Source organism: Cottoperca gobio, chromosome 23 (assembly GCF_900634415.1).
Source record: "Cottoperca gobio chromosome 23, fCotGob3.1, whole genome shotgun sequence".
NCBI classification, from domain to species: domain Eukaryota; kingdom Metazoa; phylum Chordata; class Actinopteri; order Perciformes; family Bovichtidae; genus Cottoperca; species Cottoperca gobio.
Window position 1 is genome coordinate 13368458 of NC_041377.1, and position 25013 is coordinate 13393470.

The following is a 25013-nucleotide window of genomic DNA, read 5'->3' on the forward strand; positions in this document are numbered from 1 at the left end:
CAGTTACTCACCAAGTAACATCTGGACGCAAAGAATTTCTGAGCTTCTCTAGACACATCTGTGTAGGCTTTATCAGTTGAAAAAATAAACAATAAATAAATAGTGAGCAAAATAAAATCTTCAGGTTCATTAGTTCAGAACTGTAATGTCTGTCTTGAGATGTTAAAAAGGAAAGATGTTTCTTAATGTTAGAACATCTTTTGTATCTTTTGTATTTCTTATTTAATCTTAGCGTAATAAATGAACAAGAAAATAAGTCACTGGAGAGGTCTTTAAAGTTTTGATACGAATGGAGTATATTTTACACATAAGTATAAAGCAAACTCTTAAATACGTTCTCCGGAGAAAAGCACTGCGTTCCAAACACTTGTGTCCGAGCTTATATGTGGTTCAAACTATAAATCATAGAGGCCCTCTATGTCACATTCCTGAACATTTCTCGGAATCTGGTAGAGGACATGCTGTTGGTTTGGGATGTCATCAGCTTGTTCATGAGCCTTACATGTGTTTAATGCACCCGTGGGGAGCTAAATAGCCTATCTCAGTACTTTTCCTAACAGGTGTCTGCTCTCTTGTACTCTCCCGCTCCCTTAGGATCATGCAATACCCCATCCTCCCTCTAGGATATATTCTATAGATGACCTTTAGCCCAGAAACGCATACATTTGATTGTCTTACATCATTATGAGGTTACAAAATCATTATTATAGATATTGATACAAAATACTTTGCTTAAGTAACATACATACCATTACAACACGCTTTACCCTTGTTTGTTTGTTGTTCTCATTTGAAACAAGAAATAATTTTCTGTATTTTTACCCATCAGCCTGCGAATGGAAGACAACCTTCTCTGTGGTGGACGGGCGGAAGGGTTTGTTCATCAGTAGCAGCTCTTTGGCAGCGGAGAAGGAGAGAGAGAGCGACGGCAGCTCTTTGAGTGTGATGTTGGCTGGAAGAGCGGGGTCCAGGGCCAGCATGGGCGCTATGATGCAGTGGGACAGCAGGCATTCTGGCTTAACACTAAAAACACAGAAAACATAAAACTTTAGTCAATGTATCTTCACTTTGTGCTCTCACTCAGATGACCACCTCCTCTAACTTTGTGGTTTTGTACCTACAAAGACTCTAACATACACTTTAAAATTAGTCAGGTTCACACGTTCAGCAAACAGCTTCCTTTGTAGAAATGTTGCATCAAGTCCCTCTTTGTATCTGCTGTTAAAACTCACAGACGGGTTTTTAATCTTGACAGAAAGAGAGGAGAGAGAAGACATAAAAAAAAACTGGCAGAGCTGGATTACATTATGCTATATATACACACCTAATAAAGTGGCCAGGGAGTGTATATACAATGAGACGATATAGATAGTGTATATTTTATACAGTAGTAGTTATCCCTTTCATATCTAGCTTTTGTGGGAAATGTTGTGCATCAATGAGCATGAACTTCTTATGGAAATCTTGGATTTTCATATGATGCACTATATCGTAGACAGAGGTCAGTAGAAGCCAATGAACAGAATAACTACACCATTTTAATATGTTTTTGTTCATTCAGAAAGTCAAGAGTCTATAACATTCATCTGAGGGCAACCTCACTAGTTTTCACTTGAGAAAACTAGTGAGGTGAAAAAAGAAGAATATCACGAAGAAGTATATCACGTCTCCGAGTACTAAAAGCGGTATCAGTGTGTCCCCTACCATTGTCTGTGCCCCCCCCCCCTGAACAGAACCCCGCACCCCCCTCTGATTTTTATTTATTTAATATTCACAACTCACTTTTCACATTGAACAGGTGCTCTTTTATTAAATAAATTAAACGCTTATGTTTTTTATCGAATTTATGTGCATGTTTCTGTGTCTACTGCACGGGTGTTGGATAAAGTGGGAAAGATGATTTAGCACTTGAAAGAAAGCACCATGTATCGTCAATACAAACAAAGATGATATGACTTATAGACATTGCACTTCCATTTTAGACGATATTACAGCCATGTACAATATTTACTTAAAGTGTTTTAGTCAGTTTTCTTCTTTTATCTAGGCATCTGGTAAAAATATATCATGTCATATCATATCATATACCAAGGCAACAATGGGGGATGTAGCTCAGTGGTAGAGCGCATGCTTCGCATGTATGAGGCCCTGGGTTCAATCCCCAGCATCTCCAAATGTAATTACAGTCACAGTCAAAGGATGTCTATGGTATTCTGTGTTGTTTCTAGATCAACCAGGACAGATGATTTAGCACTTGAAAGAAAGCACCATGTATCGTCAAGACAAACAAAGATAATATGTATGTTACTTAGACATCCACTTGACTGTTCTCTTTATCTCAACCATTGAGAAAGTTTTAACCATTTCTGGAAATGGGTTCATGACAGGGTTTGTGTTGTCATGGCCGAGTGGTTAAGGCGATGGACTATTAATCCATTGGGGTCTCCCCGCGCAGGTCCGAATCCTGCCGACAACTAAAGATACTTTTGAGCAGTGGGAACCCACCAAATACAATCAGGCAGCAAATGTCCTACCTTTTCACTGTAATTGTTGATATACTGTATTGGTGCAAGCAGTGCTCCCAGGTTGGAATTATAGACATTGCATTTGCATTTTAGACCATATTACAGCAATGTACAATATTTACTTAAAGTGTTTTAGTCAGTTTTCTTCTTTTATCTAGGCATCTGGTAAAAATATATCATCAATTGAAGGCAACAATGGGGGATGTAGCTCAGTAGTAGAGTGCATGCTTCGCATGTAAGAGGCCCTGGGTTCAATCCCCAGCATCTCCAAAGGGTATTACAGTCACAGTCAAAGGATGTCTGTGGTATCCAGTGTTATTTCTAGATCAACCAAGACAGATGATTTAGCGCTTGAAAGAAAGCACCATGTATCGTCAAGACAAACAAAGATAATATGTATGTTACGTAGACATCCACTTGACTGTTCTCTTTCTTCAACCATTGAGAAAGTTTTGACCATTTCTGGAAATGGGTTCATGACAGGGTTTGTGTTGTCGTGGCCGAGTGGTTAAGGCGATGGACTAGAAATCCATTGGGGTCTCCCCGCGCAGGTCCGAATCCTGCCGACAACGAAAGATACTTTTGAGCAGTTGGAACCCACCTACCTACCTACCTACCCGCCTACCTTTTCACTGTAATTGTTGATATACTGTATTGGTGCAAGTAGTGGTCCCAGTTTGGAATTATAGACATTGCATTTGCATTTTATACCATATTACAGCAATGTACAATATTTACTTAAAGTGTTTTAGTCAGTTTTCTTCTTTTATCTAGGCATCTGGTAAAAATATATCATCAATTGAAGGCAACAATGGGGAATGTAGCTCAGTAGTAGAGCGCATGCTTCGCATGTATGAGGCCCTGGGTTCAATCCCCAGCATCTCCAACGGGTATTACAGTCACAGTCAAAGGATGTCTATGGTATCCTGTGTTGTTTCTAGATCAACCAGGACAGATGATTTAGCGCTTGAAAGAAAGCACCATGTATCGTTACGACAAACAAAGATAATATGTATGTTACGTAGACATCCACTTGACTGTTCTCTTTATCTCAACCATTGAGAAAGTTTTGACCATTTCTGGAAATGGGTTCATGAAAGGGTTTGTGTTGTCATGGCCGAGTGGTTAAGGCGATGGACTAGAAATCCATTGGGGTCTCCCCGCGCAGGTCCGAATCCTGCCGACAACGAAAGATACTTTTGAGCAGTTGGAACCCACCAAATACAATCAGGCAGCAAATGTCCTACCTTTTCACTGTAATTGTTGATATACTGTATTGGTGCGAGTAGTGGTCCCAGGTTGGAATTATAGACATTGCATTTGCATTTTAGACCATATTACAGCAATGTACAATATTTACTTAAAGTGTTTTAGTCAGTTTTTCTTCTTTTATCTAGGCATCTGGTAAAAATATATCATCAATTGAAGGCAACAATGGGGGATGTAGCTCAGTAGTAGAACGCATGCTTCGCATGTATGAGGCTGAGAAGTAAATAAACTCCTGATTGTATTGTGTCACATTTAATGATTATCACATGTACTCGTCCACCTCAATCAAAATGTATTATTGCACAACATGTATTATTGCACAACATGTATTTCTTCACAAATGTATAATGAGCACTATTTAGTTATGAATGTGAAGCACTGTAGGTTCTCTTCAAAGAGTTTCAGGTCCACCTCCATCTCGCCACCTACAAGACGGCCCACCAAGGGGCATAACCGCGCCAACATGGACCAATGAGGCACGACGACACCCTTCTGTAGAGAATATAGCAAAATGTTTATGAGGTTTTTGTACCACTTTCACTTGTACCAACAGACAGCTAACTGGCTCTTTATTGATTCGGACTGTGGACTTGGTGTGTGAAAGTGTCCTCGGCTGAGGGTATTTTTTGACATTGCTGTCATCATCACTTTAAATAAATAAGTATCTTGATCAACTAGAAGTTTACTGGATTCAATTGAAAGACTATCTCAGCGCCCTTTGGGCTTTAAAACCCAACAAGGCCCTGGGTTATATCCCCAGCATCTCCAACGGGTATTACAGTCACAGTCAAAGGATGTCTTTGGTATCCTGTGTTGTTTCTAGATCAACCAAGACAGATGATTTAGCGCTTGAAAGAAAGCACCAGACAAACAAAGATAATATGTATGTTACGTAGACATCCACTTGACTGTTCTCTTTATCTCAACCATTGAGAAAGTTTTGACCATTTCTGGAAATGGGTTCATGAAAGGGTTTGTGTTGTCGTGGCCGAGTGGTTAAGGCGATGGACTAGAAATCCATTGGGGTCTCCCCGCGCAGGTCCGAATCCTGCCGACAACGAAAGATACTTTTGAGCAGTTGGAACCCACCTACCTACCTACCTACCCGCCTACCTTTTCACTGTAATTGTTGATATACTGTATTGGTGCAAGTAGTGGTCCCAGGTTGGAATTATAGACATTGCATTTGCATTTTAGACCATATTACAGCAATGTACAATATTTACTTAAAGTGTTTTAGTCAGTTTTCTTCTTTTATCTAGGCATCTGGTAAAAATATGTCATCAATTGAAGGCAACAATGGGGGATGTAGCTCAGTAGTAGAGCGCATGCTTTGCATGTATGAGGCCCTGGGTTCGATTCCCAGCATCTCCAACATCCTACCTTTTCACTGTAATTGTTGATATACTGTAGTGTTGCAAGTCATGTTCCCAGGTTGGAAAACAGACATACACATTATTTAAAAAGATGTGATTGGTTGATCAGAAAGCAGACAAAGAAAAAGGCACTCTTAGTGATAATGGACATTTAACAGACATTTGCCAAATCATAAGAATTAAGAATAAACTTTATTTAGACAGCACTTTTCAAAAACAAGTTTGCAAACTTCACAGACATAAAAACTGAAAATACACGTGGTGCAATTAAAAATGATAAAGGTTTAATGCAGCCCAGAAACATCTTAACAATAAATTAATTGAAGTATATAACTAAAATAAAAACTCTAATTAAAAGCCATTTTAATAAAAGAAGACACTGAGGTAATAGAAATGTACGCATAGAGTTTAGTCTCTATTAAGACATGTCATTTTGATTATTATTTAATGTAATTTATTTAGCCTTTATTTATACAGGTAAAATCTCATTGAGACACTAGGTGTCATTCTCAAGAGAGACCTAATCAGATGGTAACAGTACCATACAAAGTGACAAACAAGACACTAAACACAAAGGCAACAGTCAAATAAAACATCATAAAAAAAGAAATTGTCATTGAAAGTGCAAAGTGTGTAGAATTAGGTGTTGCAAGAACAAACACCGACAGATGATTTCTCCAGTTTTTTTGTAATGAGTTTAAAATCTCCTCGGGATATCAAGCTGGACATCTTAAGTTCCTGCTGAAGCCTGTTCCAGGTTGAAGGGGCCGATTATGACGAGACCTTTATTCCAAGTTCCGTGTGAATTGAGGGGACGGACAGAGTGATGTAGTTCTGAGATCGTAGCTCATAGCTGTGCTGTGTGTGTGATATGTAAGTGGATATGTAGATGGGCAGCAGTCCAAGCATAGATGTGTAGATGCATTTTTACCAGTGCAGGGATCTGCGCATTGATAGTGATGTCCAGTTGACTAAAGAGTACAGCGTGCAGTGGTGTGTGAGGGGTTTACAGTTGGTGATGAACCTCAGAGCCCCATGATACACAGCGTTCAGCAGATGAAGGGAGTGAGCTGAGGCCTTCATGTACACAACATCCCCAGAGTCCAAGAGCGGCAAACATGTGGCAAAAATGATTGTTGCAGAACTAATAATAATAATACATATCATACTTTAAATATACATTTATCAATTCCACCTTTAATCATATAAACATATCACATAAGTCTGCTATTAAATTCAAACATGAAGTTATTTTTAATTGACCTGTTAATAAATGTGGACACACATGCATGTGTGAGAGCTGTTTGTCAGTTCAGCATACAGTTAACTCAGCTGCACTCACAGTAAATATACTTTCACATGCTCACTGGTCTTTCCTGCCCTCTAGTGGACTTTTCTGGTTAAAGAGGAAAACCAAGCCATACAATTACTAAATTATTTTAATAAATGAAGAGTTGTTACAACAGCTGGTCGGTGTGACAAGGAACCATAAATGTAAGTTTGTCTTGGCCTCCTTAACACTAAAGGAGGCCAATAACACAGGCTCTGCTCCAATGATAAAACATTATGTCAGAAGTGGGATCTGAACCCTCGCCTCCAGAGGAGGCTGTGGTCTCAGTCTCGGCCCCTGGTGTGACTGCTGCAATGCCACGGTCTTTCATGCTGCCCCCTGTTACTTTGTCAATTCTAAATATGTTGTTAAATATGTTTTATATGAATCCTTTTGTATGTGTTGCAAAATTAACTCTTTCTACTTTCAGTTCACTAAATCACGCTTTAGTAGTAGGTCACAGTCTGCCTCACTTAAGCCCAATTTAGTGGCTAGGAGGTCCGCCAGCCCTTTTCCTCCTCCTCATTCCTCTGTGAGGACCCCCGGCCCTGCTCCATCCTCTGAGGACCACCAGCCCTGCTCCATCCTCTGATGGCCTGCTGTTAACACCAGCCTTGCAGTAGGCTCTGTGAGTACAGTGTCTATTCATGGGTCTGGCTCTGTTGTGAGACATCTTTGGTGTAGCCTTTATTTATGCAATAAACTATATTTATTAGTTGTTGTCTTCCAAATAGAATGTGTCGGGAGCACTTCAATTGGCTACTACTGGGGCTGCAGCTTCATTCTGGTTGCAGAGTAAAATGCGCCAGACCATCCCTGTGCAGAACACCCTCTTTAACTCTGGCAAACTGTGCCCAGATTAAAAGCTGTGGTATGAGCCCCCTGTCCCAACCCTCATTTATCACCAGACACCGACGCCCGACCGCTTCTTCACCCATTGGCTAATGGTGTGGATGCCCTACCACCTGTGGAAGGTCAGAGTGTTCTGCCCAGCTTGTGGGAAGCAGTTGACGGGTTAAGGTGTTCACAAGAGGTCTCGGAATTTCCTGGACATCGACATGTATTACCTGATGGTGTCAGAGACTCTCTGGAGCTCTGTGTGTTCCCTGAGCTATCTGTCGACCAGTCAGACTGTCCAGGACCAGCTGGACCTGCCGCACCACAAAATGTTCCGGCTGATCCTGACCTGCAAGTGAGTAATGCAGTTTTGACAACAACTGAAATGACCCTCCACTAAATATGTAACACTGCAACAATGAAAACAATTTAGTTTGAAAATTAAAAAACCATACCAAATATTTCTTCTTTATTTACAGTATTACTGAAAATCTTTAGTCTCCATATTTATTGAACTGTATGCTTTCCTTTAAAATAAATAAATCTTACAAATTAGTTTATTTCTGGGAAATGACTTGGAACTATGGGGCATTTTCCAACATATGAGAGGTAACAATTACATTGTTATATATTTAAATCCCTGATCCTATTCCATAATAACAAAGCTATACATTAGAAGTTCATCCTACGGGCCTTGTGATCAGCAAAGGCATGAAGCACATATAAGTACACACCTTCCCCAGCAGAGTCACTGGCTCCATCTAGTGTCAGACTACATGTACTTCTTGAGGAGACAAGAGCTACAGGTTTGTAAATCACTGCGTCTGCTCTTAATACTGGTGGACAGTGGCGATTCTAGACCAATATCACTAGGGGAGCTCTAGCTGGGAGACGAAGCAGTATTCAAGCCTTCAATATTTTTTAGTTAAGTATAAATAATAGCGCACAACAAAAACAATACCATGATCGGTATGTTCCTGACTAATTACAGCATCTCTCCAGTGATCATTCATGTTCTTAGCGTTGTAATTTTCTCTTCACTGCCCTTTTCACACTGGACACATTGTGTGAGCGTGGCATGCATGTTTTTTATTTAGGTTCCCATGGTAATGAGTCAGACCGTTCATACTAGTGATGTGAGGTCTGGCTCTTTTCAAAGATTCGGCTCTTTTGGCTGGGCTCCCTCAGAAGAGCTCTTACGGCTCTCAAATGGCTCTTCATTTAAGTATCACTCGGTGCCTTCTATTTTAGCCTATTATTTATATTTAGCAATTATAAATGGTTTGTGTGTTTTTTAAGCAATTTTCTGTCTTCATAAAAGCATTATTTTTGTTACTATTCACACACACACGATTAAAGACAAGTTGACACTTTGACAGCAGGGGCTGGGGATTGAACCGCCAATACTCCGAACACTGGATGCTGGACGACCACCTCCTGAGCCACAGCCGATCTAAAATAAAAAGTTGATAAAAAGTCGGGAAAAAAGTCATGAAAAAAGTCATATCGAAATGTCGAAAGAAAATGACCAGGGGCTGTAACCACTGACAAATAATAATAATAATAATAATAATAATAATAATAATAATAATAATAATAATAATAATAATAATAATAATAACATAGTATTTGAATGCATAGTATGCATAGTATAGCATGTTGAAAAGAAAGTCATAGTACAGCATGTTGGTGCTGGCCTACCGTGCTGTGAATGGATCAGCCCCTTCTTACAGCCAGGCCATGGTCGAAACATACACCCCAGCGCGTTCACTTCACTCTGCGTCGACCAATCGGCTCGCCACTCCCTCACTACGAGTGGGACCCAGATTTCCCTCAAACAAAACCCGCCTGTTTGCTATCCTGGCTCCAAAATGGTGGAACGACCTCCCCATTGATGTCAGTACAGCAGACAATCTTCACACCTTCCGTCGCAGACTGAAAACTCACCTGTTTCGACTGCACCTCGGCGAATGAAGAAAACAAAATAACTGTTCTTTGTATGTTGCACTTATATTGGTTTGGCTTATTTATAGTTTATAGTATTCTATTGTTTCTGTATGTTGCACTTATGTTGCACTTCAAACTGACTTATTTGAAGACAGTGTTCACTTATACGATTGTACCTATTTGAAGTTATTGTACTTACAAGATTCTTGCTGTTCGGAGTTGTATCTCCATGATTGTTTGCACTTTTTGTACGTCGCTTTGGACAAAAGCGTCAGCTAAATGAACTGTAATGTAATAATGTAATGACAAGAAATACCAGTGGCTATCACCATTGACAAATAATAATAATAATAATAATAATAATAATAATAATAATATAGTATGTGGAATGCAAAGTATGCATAATAAAGCATGTCTGAAAAAAATGGAAAAAAGTCATAGTCGAAAAACATGTATGTATAGTATGTTGGAAAGAAACATGACTATACATACTATGCATTAGACATACTCCTACCTTCAACTATCTTGATCCTTAACAATGTGACTGTTCTGTAAAAAATAAAAGCATTCACTCAGATAACTGGTGTGTGGAATATGTCATCAATAATAGATTTATCTGAGGTTCATTTATGATGCACAGCACATGGTGGGGAGTAAGATATGGCTATAGCCTAGGCATCATTTTCTGTATTTTCTTTTTTTTTTATTGGTGCAAAAATAAAACAATTGTATAGATATTTATTTTTATATATTTATATTTATATGTGTGTGTAAGGGGGGAAATACAATAAAAAGAATGACAATAATAATCTATTTATGACCCAAATATTGTAATACACCTTAATATTCCTGTTAAGAACAATTGAGTGTATAGTTACTGGTACTTTAAAAATGAAACAATCAAATGATTGGTGTTAAAGTAAATCAATAGTATTATACGATGTGTACAGTGTATTAAATGAAACGTTAACCTAAACAATTTTCCATAAAGGACTTCTGTCCCTTGTCTGGGATGCGCAGCAGCATGATGCCTGCATCCGCCCGATCCTCCCTCCCTCATGGACCAATCACAGCCGCACACTCACTGCCACCCAGAGGTGTCACTCAGCCGCTCTCCTCCAATAGAAAAGTTGAGCTGAACGGGACGTTCCGGCGGGTGGGCTGTGGGGCGATGCGGTTCGGATCCAGGTGTGCCATGCGAACAGTGTACTGAGATTTCCCATTCTGCCTTAAAGGTAAGAACGACATCACATGCGAGAGTGTGTGCATGACCCAACTGGCTATTGTGTCTGGACTGAGTGAGGATTAACTGGGATGTGTTCGGCGCTGTAGAGCTGAAATGGACCGGCACAAGAGTACCGCAATGCAGAGCAGAGAATTACCGGTGCCGCTCACTCGTCATTGGGATGAACTGATGTAAGGAGCTGCGCAGTTACTTTTAGAGGCTGCTGCTTTTTTTTGCAATGACTGCGCTGTTTGATAAAAGGTTGCTTAAGCTTCGCACTCAAATTGAGAAAGTGTGTCTCTGTGGATGCAGACAGGAAACGCAAGGTGAAAGTGCGAGACACTGCATGCGTCAAGGGCGCAGTAAGCTGCTGGATGCATCATGGCATCTGTTTGGTAAAGGACAAACTGTCCTTCATGGGCAAGAGGGCAATTCCCTAAAAATCAAACACTGTTTAAAGATTGTTTTCTGTACTGTACTGGCATAAAAGCTGTAGCTATTGAGTCTAAAATGATCATTAAGTCAATTATTTTTGGTTTGCTAGTTAATCAGATTTAGCAAATTCAATTTAAAAAATCTTGAGAATATTAATAATCTCTTTGACTGGAACAGAAAAATGCAAAATGTATGAGATTCTTAGAACAATTTAGCCACACCCACCTTTTTAGATGTCAAAAGATTAAACAATTTGTCATGGCTGCAAGATGGTCAGGGGAAATGTATTATTTCTCCCCTCATATCTTCAGCATGAGGCCTGGTTATAGTTAGTTTTGGTTTCATGCCTTTATTTCGACATATTCAAGCTGTTGTGACAGAAATCCAGAAGCAGCACTTCACAAAAAGAAGCCCACTTTAAATCAACTCACCACTAACCCAGAAAACTCCAGATTGAAACGGCATCATTGAGAAAATCCTTTTGTTGGATTCTAACAGGACTTTGAACGGGATTGTGTGCGGCCATAAAAACACACAGCAAACATGGTTATTCAGGCAGTCACTAAGACACTGCTTAATACATGAGCTGACCTAAATTTCCCCAGTCTGTCGAAAGAGGATCTGTGATGGGATTATCGCCAGGGGATACGCATGAAAACACACTCTGATCAATTGATTAGAATTAGAGGAGGAACAGATTGCTGCAACAATAATCTATAAAGCCATATCTATAAAAGTGTTGTGGAAGCCTGTGCGTTAAAGATTTTTTAAATATATTTGAATTGATTTGAAGACATATCGCTGAGCTGACAAGATGCTGCTATACTGTTGTGATATTAGTGTTGAGTCATCAAGAGTGCACAGAGTCAGTGCTGCAGTCTCTCTATGTGGATGTGCTGTATGCTCTCTCGCTCTCTCTCTTTCTCTCCCCCCTCTCTCTCTCTCTCTCTCTCTTTCTCTCCCCTCTCTCTCTCTCTCTCTTTCTCTCCCCTCTCTCTCTCTCTCTCTCCTGGTGGTTGAAACAAACATAGCTCAGGGCACATAGGAAGTGGCTCTCTGTCTGTGTCTTCTTATTCTTATCGTCATATCCAGAATGACTCAGCAAAGGACTGTGAGGCTTATAACTTTACAGTAGAATAATATTCAATATTCAGTATATTATACAAGCGTATGGTGTCAGATGGTGGCTATTAGATGCTCACAAATATCTTTTGTGGGAATAAAGCTTTTCACAAGCATGTTTTATTTTCCAGTATTTATATGTCTAAACATTTCTAAGGGAAGATTTCCTCTTGCCTTACTGTCCCTGAACACATCCCTTTGGCCTTTGACATTAGAGGAAGATGAACAGATAAAGCCTGAGCTTTAAGCTGACTGTTAAGCGCAGAGGTTTAGTTCCAAGTAGGGCTGAACAATTATTCAGAATTCTATCAAAATCACAATAGACTAGTGCAATATCCAAACTGCAGGAGGCGGTCTCCGCTGACTACACCTAATAATTGTTTATGTCTTTGCATTCAAGTCATAATGCGCTCTTCATCACATGTAATGTCATTTTAAAATCAGCATTATAATATATACAAAAATACAAAAATCATGAATACATTTAATAATTTGTATTTATTTTTGAAAACGACTTTGTTAAAACAAGTGCGGCTGACCTTAATGATAATAAAAGTACTGACATTGCACTTTCATAGCATATAGCACTTTTAACCAGCACCACCACAGAATGAATTGTGTATGTTTCTGTGCTGTCTTCTTGTATTTCACTCATCACATATTGTAAAAATGTCTATAACTTTCTCTTTTCATGATTCTAATCGTTCTCCTTACATGTTAAGCGTCTACATGGATCATCCTGCGCTCTATTTCCATGTTCCTTTCCCCTCTCTTTATATCTTTACACTGCAGTCGCTCACAGCAGTTCTGCTACTCCATCCTGTAGAAGTGATGTGTAAGCATGTGTGACGGAGCAGCAGGAGCTGTCTACGTACTGCAGTGCTACCTCGTGTGTTGTTCATAGACAGGCCTAGTCAGCGTTGCACACGCGCACGCACAGAGACACAGAGTACAGGCCTGTGTGTCTCTGCAGGTTCCTTGTGCAGTGTTCTGCTGAGTCATTCACATCCTGAATCATTTATACGCACAGGGAGGATTCCGACTCGTTCTGCACTGTTTCTGGTGTGGAAAATCATGCACAGTCATTAGTGAGAAGCTATGACAAAATATGTTATAAATACAACAAAACTAACTGTTTCTGACAGCCTTTAATCGTTTCTTTTTGTCTCTTTCTCAGCCCTCTCCAGTTGCAATAAGTCTAAGTTTGTTGACTGTCATGGCTTCCGGCACTTTACTGCTCCTGGTTCTCTCCTCCTTAGTCTCCCTCACAGGTAGGAGGCACAGTGATACCTGAAAATATACCGTTTTACCCCCTTGAATTAAGTCAAGCTCAACATAAGCTGACATGACTATATTTCTGCTTTGCAGTGGCGGTCCTATTTAACGAGCCTAGAATTTATGGAGGTGAGTTTCTTGGAATTGCTGTCCAAAAGAGTCAGGACAAAAAAACAGTGCATACTGTAGTATTTCAGCTAATTGTTTTGTAACATTTGTCAGATGATGCCACTGGATACGGGCCCATCTTCGAGGAGGAGCCGGTGGATGTGGTCTACAATGAGGACTCACCTGACGGGAGGATCTCCATGAACTGCAGGGCACGAGCCAACCCACCTGCTACATACAGGTTACTCACACTAAAGAAGATTTACATACAGGATTTACAGTTTATATACAGAAAGTACTGGATATGATATGGCATTGGTCCATATATTATATAGAATGGTATTGTATCACTGCTAGGCAATGGTGGAATGTAACAACTTAAGTACAATTTTGAGGTACTTGAGTATTTTCTGCAACGTTATACTTCTACTTTACTACCTTTCAGAGGTGATATGGTACTTTTTACGGCACTACATGTTGCTGACAATTTTAGTTACTTTTCAGGTCAAGATTTAACATGTAGAAAAATCTGATCAATTGAAAGAATATTATAAATTAGCTTAATTTTAAAATGCAGCTCACATAAATAATACTATTCCAACTTACTTAAAGTATATTTGGATGCAAAAAGTTTTATACTTTTACTTAAATAACATTTTGCAGGACTTTCACTTCTATTTTTACACTGTGGTATTTTTACTCTTTTCCACCACTGCTGTTAGGTGGCGCCGTGATAACTGGGAAATCAAGCTGATGGAGCAGCCAGACGAGTACTACAGCCTTGTGGGGGGGAACCTGGTTATCACCAACCCCAAGCAGAAGAAACACTCTGGGACGTACATCTGCGTGGCCAGGAACATCTACGGCACTGTCATCAGCAAGGAGGCCAGGGTCAAGTTTGGATGTGAGCTTGTGAACTCTGCTAGTGCAGCAGTAGTACTCATGTCTGGTGCTGAGCCGAGTGAATATCTTTGCGTTTTGGACTGACAAAACAAGACATTCAAAGACATTTACTTCAACTTTGAGAAACTAGAATGGACATTTTTCACTATTATCTGCCATTTTATAGACCAAACAATCGATTCATCTAGTAAATAATCGGCAGATTAATCAATAATGAAAATACAATTTTTCTGTATTCTTTAATTATGCAGGGGGACCTTAGGATTTATAATTTCCTTATTTAAGATTGTTTGAGATACTTGTCCTATCTCTGATGCAATATTTTATTTTTTTAACATTTATTTAACAAAATGTAAGGTAAAGTGATTGCAGTATGTTTCAGTGCTATTTTAAGCATATTGATGATTATCAGAATAATATCTTTAATCGCAATTATTATTGTGACATGCCATTTTCATATCATCCCATGCCTATTTATAATTCCCGTTTATCCCTTTTTTTTTCTCCTCATCTGCGTTTCATGTAGTTGTGGAGGAGTTTCCCCAGGAGGAAAGAGATCCGGTGTATGTCAAAGAAGGACAGGGGGCTGTTCTGCTATGTGTCCCTCCAAAAGTCTGGCCACGTACGTACAGGTCTTCATGTCTCCATTAGAAAAGCCAGTCTCAGTCAGATAACAATAACAACTTCTGTCTTTTTCCTTTTCAGAGGAGGTGACCTACCGCTGGATCTACAACGAGTTCCCAGTGTTCCTGTACACAGACCGCCGTCGCTTCGTCTCCCAGAAGACGGGAAACCTGTACATTTCCAAAGTGGAAGCTCAGGATGCAGGAAACTACTCCTGCTTCGTTTCCAGCCCCGTCACCGGGAAGAGCGTCTTCTCCAAGTTCATCCCCCTCATCCCCTTACCCCCTGAGGATGGTAAGCAGATACTAGCTGCGAAAAGCATTATACACCTCTTCTTAACATATATTATGCTGAGCAGAAAGTAATCCCAGAAAAAGACATCTTGTCATGTTTCTGGTCCGCGACATTGATCATGTTGGATATAATTGACTTTCTTTGCCTTAGGTGAGGAGAAAAAATACCCAGCAGACATCAGGGTGAAGTTTCCAGACACTACTGCCATGCTGGCCTCCAATATTACATTGGAGTGCTTTGCTCTGGGAAAGTATGTTTTCAGTTTTGTGTTCGCTCAAAGTAATGAGGTTTGAGGGCTCATGAGATATATGCTTTCACATAGGCACTGGTTTAGTTTCTTTGTGTCCCTTTTTCCAGCCCCATCCCTCATATCGTTTGGAGGAAGGTGGACGCCACGGATCTCCCACCGACTCATGAGATCAGTGAATCAGGAGCAGTGCTTCATCTGTACAATGTACAGTACGAAGATGTGGGAGGATACGAGTGCGAAGCTATCAACACTAAAGGAAAGGACTGGCACAAGGCCTGGCTGTATGTGGAGTGTAAGTGATTGCACACACACGCACACGCACACGCACACGCACACGCACACGCACACGCACACGCACACGCACACGCACACGCACACACCGGGTTTACCGGGGCTGGAGATCAGAGTAGTAGTAACAGGTCCGGAATCACAGATCAGGAGTCAGAGTTGAAAGCAGGCAGGTTTCCAATGCAGGCTTGCAGATGATCTGACAAGTGTGGACTGAAAAACTGGGCTTTCTATACAGGGCATGATTAGTGGTAAATGCAGTGCAGCTGGTAGGTTAACGAGGGTGGAGCAGAGCAGAGACAGGTGGAGGTAATCAGACAATTAGTGGTGTTACCAGGCAGAGAGAGGGCTCATGACAGCCAGAGATAATTAAAGAAAACTATGACTAAATATCTTCGTCAACAACCTTTTTTTCCATGACTAAGAGTACACGATGACTACACAGCACCGACGACATTCAACACTAAATGTGCCGATATCAACATGCAATGTTGTTGACCAAAAAAGGAGACTAAAATGTAGTTGACCAAAAAGAAGAGATCAAATAATATAGACTAAGGTTTTTTTTTTGTTTCTTGTGCAGTACTACACCATCAGCGCACAATGAGCAGAGTCAGGACTTATGTTCAATGACTAAATAAAACCAACAAATCCACAGTTTTCATTGACCAAGCCTAAAATACCCAGACTCTCAACTAAAACGTGACTAACAAAACTAACAAGGACATTTTGACACAGGACTAAGATTAAAACAAACACTATGTGGTGTATACGTTTGAATATCGTCGTTCATGTAATAACTTTTATACCCGTTTTGTGTGTTCAGCTGCTCCGGAGTGGGCGGAAACCATCAACAACACTCAGATCGACATCGGCTCAGAGCACACCATGCGCTGTGTGGCATCAGGGAAGCCCTTCCCTTTCATCCGCTGGTACAAAGATGGATACATGGTAAAGAGTCATACATTTTGCCATCTGCCATTGAAGAAATGTTGGAGTACCTGCTATTGACTAAGCATTTGGCTTGTGTGTGTGTTTTACAGTATGGGAAGGGGGAGTTGAAGTTTTCCAGTCTCACTTTTGATGACTCGGGAATGTACCAGTGTCTCGCAGAGAACTACTGGGGCATTAAATACGCCAACGCCGAGCTGCGAGTCATCTGTGAGAAACCAAGAAACCATGCTCTCACTGAATAATACTGAATAATAGGAAGCACAGCTGTATGTTTAACAATTTCAAGAACTGAAGGGTGACAAAAGACTGTCTAAACAGAAAACAATGACTAAACATGAATTTACACCCTATAATCTCCCCTCAGCGTGTGCTCCTACATTCGAGTTTAACCCTGTGAGGAAACAGCTTCTTGGAGCTAAAGATGGCCGCGTGGTAATCGAGTGTAAGCCCCGAGCTGCTCCTAGAGCGCGGTTCACCTGGACAAAGGGCAAAGAGCTCCTCTACAACAATTCACGGTCAGTCAAACGAAGCATTAAACAGTTTGCATGAAGGCCAGTAAACAGTATGCATCAACAATCCACTTATCCATCCAAGCAGCTTATCTTAAATAATTGTTTGAATTTTTAGGATTTCCATCATGTTTGATGGGAGTCTGGAGATCCTCAATGCCACCAACAATGATGCGGGGGTCTACACCTGCTTTGCAGAGAATGACAGAGGAAAAGGCAACAGCTCTGGCTATCTCACCATCACAGGTCTGTGAACATGTGCACACTTGTGTTTGTACATATTCAACCCTTGTTCATCCCTTTAAAAAGTTGCTCTTGGAGGATAAAAATTTCCGCAATGAAAAACTGGGCTCTAGATTGAAAGCCTGATAATAGTAGAATGATCTTATGCTGTAATGGCCGTGGGATCAAATATTGTAGTTTTAATGGGTTTCAATGGTTACATTTTTCTCCTTAAGGGTCTGAGTGTCTGTATTTTGGCTACACAGTTTATTATAGGCTTATTATAGGAGCTGAGTTTGAACTTCCAAAATAAAAAATGTATAAATAAGAAACTCACACCCTACAAAATGTATGCCATATGCATTAACACAGCCAAAATTACATAAAACATTTACAGTTTTCTTGTTCGTTTCCCTAGAGGCTACCGGCATCACAGAACCACCTGAAGACACTGAGGTAAAGGTTGGTGATGAGGCTATTCTGAGGTGTGCCGCTTCATATGACCCCATGCTGGACATCACATTCATCTGGACCATAGACTTCAGGGTCATCGATTTTGACTCTGAGTGGCAACACTACGAACGCGTTATGGTAGGGTTATGGTTCATCCTAGCCTAATTTAACATCTAACATCATCTCACAATTGGAGTCTTGACACCCTACTGGTAATGTCAGATAATGACAGATACACTGCTCTGTCTCCTGCCCTCATTATTTTCTTTCCTCCTTTATCTGCTTCCTGTTGTTTAGAGTGACGATGGCAGCGGTGATCTGAGGATAAAGAATGTCCAGATTTGGCACGAAGGTCGCTACGCCTGCACGACTCAGACAGTGGTGGACAGCGATAATGCGTATGCTGACCTCAAGGTTGTAGGTCAGTACGGCATGCTTTGGCTCAAAGGATCATAGATGCCGAGCTTATTTTTACCAGCTGTGACAGCGACAATCGTATTGTTTTTACCTTGTGAGTCTGTGTGAAAGTGTGTGTGTGTCTGTGGACAGATTTTAGTGCTGCAACCGTGCAAGATACAGTCACAAAACTTTATAGATGTGCAGTTGAGATTAAATACTAGGTTAAGTTTGAAGATGATCATGGTCCGAGCAAAGGATGTGTGTCTGTGTGTGTGTATGTCTGTGGGCAGATTTTTATGACCATTGCAACCGTGAAACATGCAGTCACGAAACGTTCCAGATGTGTGGTTGAGATCAAAGTAAAGGATTGAGTCTAAAGATGGGCGTGGTCCGAGGAAGGATGGTGGGAATAGGGGGCTTTACTCTAAAATTTGGCGTCGCGGCTAGTGCGATCCCATCGCAAAAATCTAGTTTATTTTGAATTACATTATAGTTGTTCGGTAGATCCTGAGCAAATGTACAACAGAAAAATACCCTTACCTTCTTTACATGCACCTTTCCTCCCTGATCCAGGTGTTCCTGGGCCTCCCGGGGTAATCCGGGTGGAAGAGATCGGGGACACGTGGGTGAAGTTGTTATGGACTAAAGGAGCAGAGCATAACAGCCCCATTTTTTCCTACACCATTCAGACCAGACACTTCTGGTCCCTGAATGAAGACGACTGGAAGGACGCCACAACCAGTGAGTACTACTCACTGCCAGTAGGGGGCCAACTTGCTATGAATCCAGATATGTGGTCTGATTGCTTCAACCTGCAAGTGGAATCTGCATGCACCTTAACAAGAAACAGCAATTGTAACACCATTCTTTGCACAAGTTGACATTTGTGTCTCCTTCAGCTCCAACGATTCTTGACGGCAATGTGGAGAGGGCAGAAGTGACAGACCTGTACCCATGGATGGAGTATCAGTTCAGGATTATCGCCACCAACGAGCACGGCTCTGGAGAGGCCAGCATCCCCTCCCTCAAGATCAAAACCTGGGATTCTAGTAAGGAGAGCATACTTATATCTGACATCTGATTTTAGATTTTTTTTAAAAGGTGTAGGGTAAAAAACCTTAATGACCTTTTTCTTCTCAGTGCCAGTGATTTCTCCCACTGATGTGGCGGGTTATGGAGGTAGAAATGGTGAGATCGTCATCACATGGACTGTAAGCAAGCCCTCAGTTCATGTTACTTTCACACATACACACGTTAACAAAGTTTGAGGTGTTTTTTCTTTTCTTTTCTCTTTCCACTCCTGACCCCTTAGCCCGTGGAGCCTTGGTATTTCTATGGCAAAAAGTTTGGCTACATTGTGGCATTCAAGCCTCATGACGCTTACGACTGGTGGTACGAGACAATTTCAGATCCTGACACGAGGCGTTACGTTCACAGTGACTCTTACTTCATTCCCACTGAAGAAGATTTTCAGGTCAGAGAGTTTCAGGTCAAGATCAAGTCGTTTAATGTGAAAGGAGATGGACCATACAGCCTCACCAAGGTCATCTACTACCCAAGAGATGGTGAGGATTTAGTTTTAATATGGTTTCAGTATACGGATGACACTTAACTTAGAGAGGTTGACTAACAATTTTAATTTTCTCATTAATCTTTCTGACTTTTCCAGTACCTATAGAGTCTCCGACAGACATCTATGCCAGGCCGGTATCCTCCACTGAAGCTCTGGTCTGGTGGTTGCCAGTAGTGGACACTGGTACAGGCCTGCAGCAGTACATTGAGGGATACCAGGTACAGAGCTTCCTTACACTACAAAAACTTACAATAAAATCTTAAGGTCTTAATGTTTATGTAAAGACATAATAGCTTAAGTTATTTTTACTGTACTAAATTATTTACTGTACTAAATTATTCTTATGGATGGATGGATAGATGAAATTACCGGTAGTAAGTATAGAAACAAGGAAACTGTTATCACAAAAGTAAAGAAGACTAGCTAGCTAGCGTTAGCCGTCAAATTAGTTAACAGAAAGCATAGACTAGCTAGCTAGTTGTCAAGTAGGAAAGACAACACAGTAGTAAACATACAGGATCAAAAGTAAAACCAGAAGAATACTTAAGTTAGCCAAACTGTAAATTAGCAACAACTAGTCTGCCTCTGCTTGGCTTACCCTGATATTTTTACCCTGACCTTAACCAATCTCACTCCTTATGCCAAAACTTAACCATGAAGGCAACAAGTATATATATATGGCCTAATAATTAGGCATATGCTTCTGTTTGTTGCAGGGAGCGTGTGTATTTTCGAAGCAGTGGCTTTTCAGAAATGGGCATTTGTTTTTGGGATAATGGGCTGTAGGAGAAATGGACTTTCGGTCCAATAGGACTGTTGGGATTTCAAAATAATGGGCAACAATAGTAAAGTCGGATAATTCTCCAACAAGAGCATGTTGGGAGTAGATAAAAGATGCCTGTCAGTATTTGCTTGGTCAAAGATCTGACAAGAGGCAGAATTAAATGTATTCTCTTGTTAACGTGAAACAATTCTTATCCAGTGATTACTACAATTAATCTAAAACATCTTGTTTCTTGCTAACCAGGTGAAATACTGGAGAAAGTACGATGATCCGGAGCCGGGAGCAAACCGTATATTCGTTTCAGCCACAGTCAACCAGACCAGGTTGGAGAACATGCTGCCAGACTCTCACTACCTCATTGAGGTCCGAGCCTTCAATGGAGCTGGCCTCGGACCCCCTGGTGAACACTGTGAGATGTTCACAAAGAGACCACGTGAGACTAATTATTCACAATCTATGAACAATAAACACCTTCAATGAGAGTTTTTGTAAAGACCTGGTACTAATAAATAATTGTGTTTTGTCTACAGCACCACCAGACCCTCCCAGGATGTGGCGCTATGTTACATGGACAGGACAGTGGTTGTATGTGTGGTGGGATCATATCCAGTATGACTGGTTTGGCAATATTTCCTTCCCACTGTACTACAAGGTAGGTGTGGAACACTTTGCAAAGCTAGTATATATTAACCTAGTATGACATTTTTTCTGTTAGATCTAAGACAGATTCCCAGGTCCACATGGAAATACCAGAAATGTTGAAAATCCCCTCTGCTTTTTGTTTTCAAGGTCATGTTCAGAAAGACAGGCTACATATATGGGAAAGTCTACATCACTGGCTGGCACTTCATGGACTTCCCTATGCCTCAGTTTGGAGACTTTGAGTTGATGGTACGCGGCCGTTATGAAGGAGGGGATGGCCCAGTCAGGAAGATAAGTATTCAAGGTAAGGATACAAATATAAAAATAGCAGTATGTTTTCTCCTCTTTGTCCATTTGTCTCATTATGTTTCTGCTTCCTCAGGAAAAGCATCAATGATAGCGCCCACTCTGAGTCTTGCGTCTTTGGTGCTGCTGGCGCTGGGCATTGTTGGATTGCAAATGTAAGCTCTGCCACAAGTGACATGTATATAATAGACTCTGGGAAGTAAATGTGTGAATAGAAGAGAACCAGTTTTCAAATCCAAACACGCTTCACACTGATAGTCATTGGTTAAAATCCTACATCATGAATCTGTTCTGTTGCAACACGACACAGGAAGTTGTTTTTCACAAAAGGTTATTGGGTGTTGACCCCGAACCATTTACATGGACTTACTTCATCTTCTAAATGAACAACACAGCAGGGCTGCTGAACCGAGTAGGACTCCTGCATCGACCGTATCTGTATTTCGAAAGAGAAAATCTATAATGTGCTCTGTCAAATCCAGATGTTCACCCCAAAGTCAAAACCAAAATGAATGAAGACAAATGATAATTGTTGGATTATGCGATTAAGATATCCACACACTTGTGTTCAGATAAAACCATCCAGAAAAGTAATTAAGTAAATAAAGTTTTTTGCCAAATGGAACAGTTGTATCACTACTAAAATATGTCCTCTTCTATTGTTCCTTCCTTCCCAATGAATTTAATAGTACGGTAGAATTAAACCCATAAAATGGAGAAATGCTATTTATAACAAGCACGAGCAATCTCTCAGATGGTCAAGCAATGAATATTATGTAAAGAAGTGTATGATAATCACTGTATTTGGTGTATACATTTTATGTTACATCCATTTTTTTTCTTGGTGCACTCACTATGTCCCATATTTTAAACTCGCTTATTCTTCAAAATCGTGTTTTCACTTTTGTTAAACTTTTTTTGATACATTTTTTCTACACGTTCCATGATGCTGTGTGACAGCTACAGAGGATGCTTGCTTTGTGTTCATTTACATGTATTGCATAGTCAATTTTAGTATGAGTTCTAGCTGCAACAATGAAAGCCATATCAATTTGATGACAACTTCCCTTTGAGACCAATGACGAGTTGTGAAAGTTAAAATGTAATATCTGAATGAACCATGAGGCCGGGGTTGGAGAGAAATTGCTGTATATCACATATATGTATGCTAATTTCCTTTGTGTCAGGCTGCAAAACCATTAAACAGAGTACAACAATCTATATTGTGTCATCGGTTGGACTTTAGTGCATTTTTGATTAGCCAATTACAGGTGTTCCTTTCAACACAGTGGGCGTGACCATCACTGATCTCAGACAAACTGACACTGAATCATCAAACTTTCCATTTTATTTGTAAATATTTAATCCACCTTTTGATACTACTGCTATTTCTCTAAAGCAGTATTTAGAGTTCAGGCAGTACTACTTTAAATACATCATTTAATACTGCTTTTGCTTGGGCTTCTGTGTTTACTTTTCCTAGTGTTTAATTGTAAATTTAGTGAAGAAGGAATCTATTTTTTCTTTTCTTTTATTATTTCCTTTTTTAAGCTCTCAGACTCTGCAAACTGAAATGTGATGTGTGATTTTAATCAGCAGGTGGCAGTATATCCACATGCCACTTACCAACATTTCGTTTGGTAAGTTTGGTCCAATCACACAACCAAAATAGTGTTTTTTTATTTCTAATGTGAATTGTGACATACCCATGTTATCATCTCAAATTTCATTACAGTAAATGTTTACATTATTGCATTAACAATCAATGCATCAAAGCAATGTTATTCACGACTACCACACCAAACACAGTATCTGTTTCTTTCAAGATTACTCTGCTTCTGTTCAGTGTGGATGTGTTGCATTTCCATTATTTTTCTGTGATGGTGCTTTAGAAAAAACAGAAGAATATCCATCCATCCATCGTCTACTGCTTATCCGGGTTCGGGTCGCGGGGGCAGCAGCTCCGGTAAGGAACCCCAAACTTCCCTTCTCCGGGCCACATCCACCAGCGAATGAAATACCGCCCCCGCTGCTCCGAATCTCCGGCCAATCTCTCGCTCCATCGTGCCCTCACTCGCGAACAAGACCCCGAGGTACTCAAACTCCTTCACTTGGGGTAAGGGCTCATTCCCTACCCGGAGTAGGCAATCCACCGGTTTCCTGCTGAGAGCCATGGCCTCAGATTTTGAGGTGCTGATCCTCATCCCAACCGCTTCACACTTGGCTGCGAACCGATCCAGTGACTGCTGAAGGTCACAGACCGATGACGCCATCAGGACCACATCATCTGCAAAGAGCAGCGATGAGATCCTCAGGCCACCGAACTGCAGCCCTGGCGGAACATTCACTGGGAACGAGTCCGACTTACTGCCGAGTTTCCGGACACAACTCTCGCTTTGGGCGTACAGGGATTGGATGGCCCTCAGAAGTGACCCGCTCACCCCATACTCCCGCAGCACCTCCCACAGTATCACCCAGGGGACCCGGTCATACGCCTTCTCCAGATCCACAAAACACATGTAGACCGGTTGGGCGTACTCCCAGGCCCCCTCCAGGATCCTTGCGAGAGTGAAGAGTTGGTCCGTTATTCCACGACCAGGACGGAATCCGAATTGTTTCTCTTCAATCAAAGGTTCGACTGTCGGCCGAACCCTCCTTTTCAGCACCTTGGAGTAGACTTTACCGGGGAGGCTGAGAAGTGTGATACCCTTGTAGTTGACACACACTCTTTGGTCCCCCTTTTTAAATAGGGGAACCACCACCCCGCTCTGCCACCCCCCAGACTTCCACGCAATGTTGACGAGGCGTGTCAACCAAGACAGCTCCTCAACACCCAAAGTCTTCAGCAATTCTGGACAGATCTCATCAACCCCTGCGGCTTTGCCACTGTGGAGTTGTTTGACTACCTCAGTGACTTCCAACAGGGAAATTGACGATGGTCCCCCATCAGCTTCCAGCTCTGCCTCTACCATAGAGGTTAGTGTTAGTCGGATTCAGGAGTTCCTCAAAGTGCTCCTTCCACCGCCCGATAACCTTCTCAGTCGAAGTCAGCAGGGTCCCACCCTTGCTGTACACAGTTTCGATGGTTCCCCGCTTCCCCCTCCTGAGGTTCCGGACAGTTTTCCAGAAACACCTTGGTGCTGACCGAAAATTCTTCTCCATAGCTTCTCCGAACTTCTCCCACCCCCGCTGCTTTGCCTCTGCCACGGCAGAGGCTGCCGCCCTTCGAGTCTGTCGGTACCCTGCAACTGTTTCCAGAGTCCTCCCGGATAACATAACCCGGAAGGACTCCTTCTTCAGTCGAACGGCTTCCCTGACCACCGGGGTCCACCATGGTGTTGAGGGTTACCGCCACTTGAGGCA

At 41.2% G+C, this 25013-nt stretch overlaps 1 protein-coding gene and 8 non-coding genes across 10 annotated transcripts; all 9 read left to right on the forward strand.

Moving 5' to 3' along the window:
• Positions 1-2101: 2101 nt before the first annotated feature.
• trnaa-cgc (transfer RNA alanine (anticodon CGC)) lies at positions 2102-2173 on the forward strand. The gene has a single exon. It is a non-coding gene; the product is annotated as a tRNA-Ala (tRNA).
• A 221-nt stretch (positions 2174-2394) lies between these two features.
• Positions 2395-2476, forward strand: trnan-auu (transfer RNA asparagine (anticodon AUU)). Its single transcript has one exon. It is a non-coding gene; the product is annotated as a tRNA-Asn (tRNA).
• A 247-nt stretch (positions 2477-2723) lies between these two features.
• trnaa-cgc (transfer RNA alanine (anticodon CGC)) lies at positions 2724-2795 on the forward strand. The gene has a single exon. It is a non-coding gene; the product is annotated as a tRNA-Ala (tRNA).
• Positions 2796-3015: 220 nt separating this feature from the next.
• On the forward strand, positions 3016-3097 carry trnas-aga (transfer RNA serine (anticodon AGA)). The gene has a single exon. It is a non-coding gene; the product is annotated as a tRNA-Ser (tRNA).
• Positions 3098-3339: 242 nt separating this feature from the next.
• trnaa-cgc (transfer RNA alanine (anticodon CGC)) lies at positions 3340-3411 on the forward strand. The gene has a single exon. It is a non-coding gene; the product is annotated as a tRNA-Ala (tRNA).
• Positions 3412-3632: 221 nt separating this feature from the next.
• On the forward strand, positions 3633-3714 carry trnas-aga (transfer RNA serine (anticodon AGA)). The gene has a single exon. It is a non-coding gene; the product is annotated as a tRNA-Ser (tRNA).
• A 1058-nt stretch (positions 3715-4772) lies between these two features.
• trnas-aga (transfer RNA serine (anticodon AGA)) lies at positions 4773-4854 on the forward strand. The gene has a single exon. It is a non-coding gene; the product is annotated as a tRNA-Ser (tRNA).
• Positions 4855-5096: 242 nt separating this feature from the next.
• On the forward strand, positions 5097-5168 carry trnaa-ugc (transfer RNA alanine (anticodon UGC)). The gene has a single exon. It is a non-coding gene; the product is annotated as a tRNA-Ala (tRNA).
• A 5233-nt stretch (positions 5169-10401) lies between these two features.
• Positions 10402-22871, forward strand: cntn1b (contactin 1b). 2 transcript variants are annotated; one of them, XM_029462463.1, is made up of 24 exons: positions 10402-10519; positions 13244-13337; positions 13435-13470; positions 13564-13690; positions 14172-14353; positions 14879-14974; positions 15058-15270; positions 15421-15520; positions 15628-15812; positions 16635-16759; positions 16852-16969; positions 17127-17277; positions 17390-17517; positions 17912-18084; positions 18244-18367; positions 18919-19086; positions 19245-19394; positions 19486-19556; positions 19658-19910; positions 20015-20136; positions 20946-21135; positions 21233-21354; positions 21492-21648; positions 21727-22871. In XM_029462463.1, exons 2-24 carry the CDS (start codon positions 13283-13285, stop codon positions 21807-21809), a joined length of 3129 nt encoding a protein of 1042 aa, XP_029318323.1. In that variant the 5' UTR covers positions 10402-10519; positions 13244-13282; the 3' UTR covers positions 21810-22871. The 2 variants fall into 2 exon arrangements, with proteins under 2 accessions (XP_029318323.1, XP_029318324.1); XM_029462464.1 differs by lacking the exon at positions 10402-10519 and adding an exon at positions 10576-10700.
• The last annotated feature ends 2142 nt before the right edge of the window (positions 22872-25013 follow it).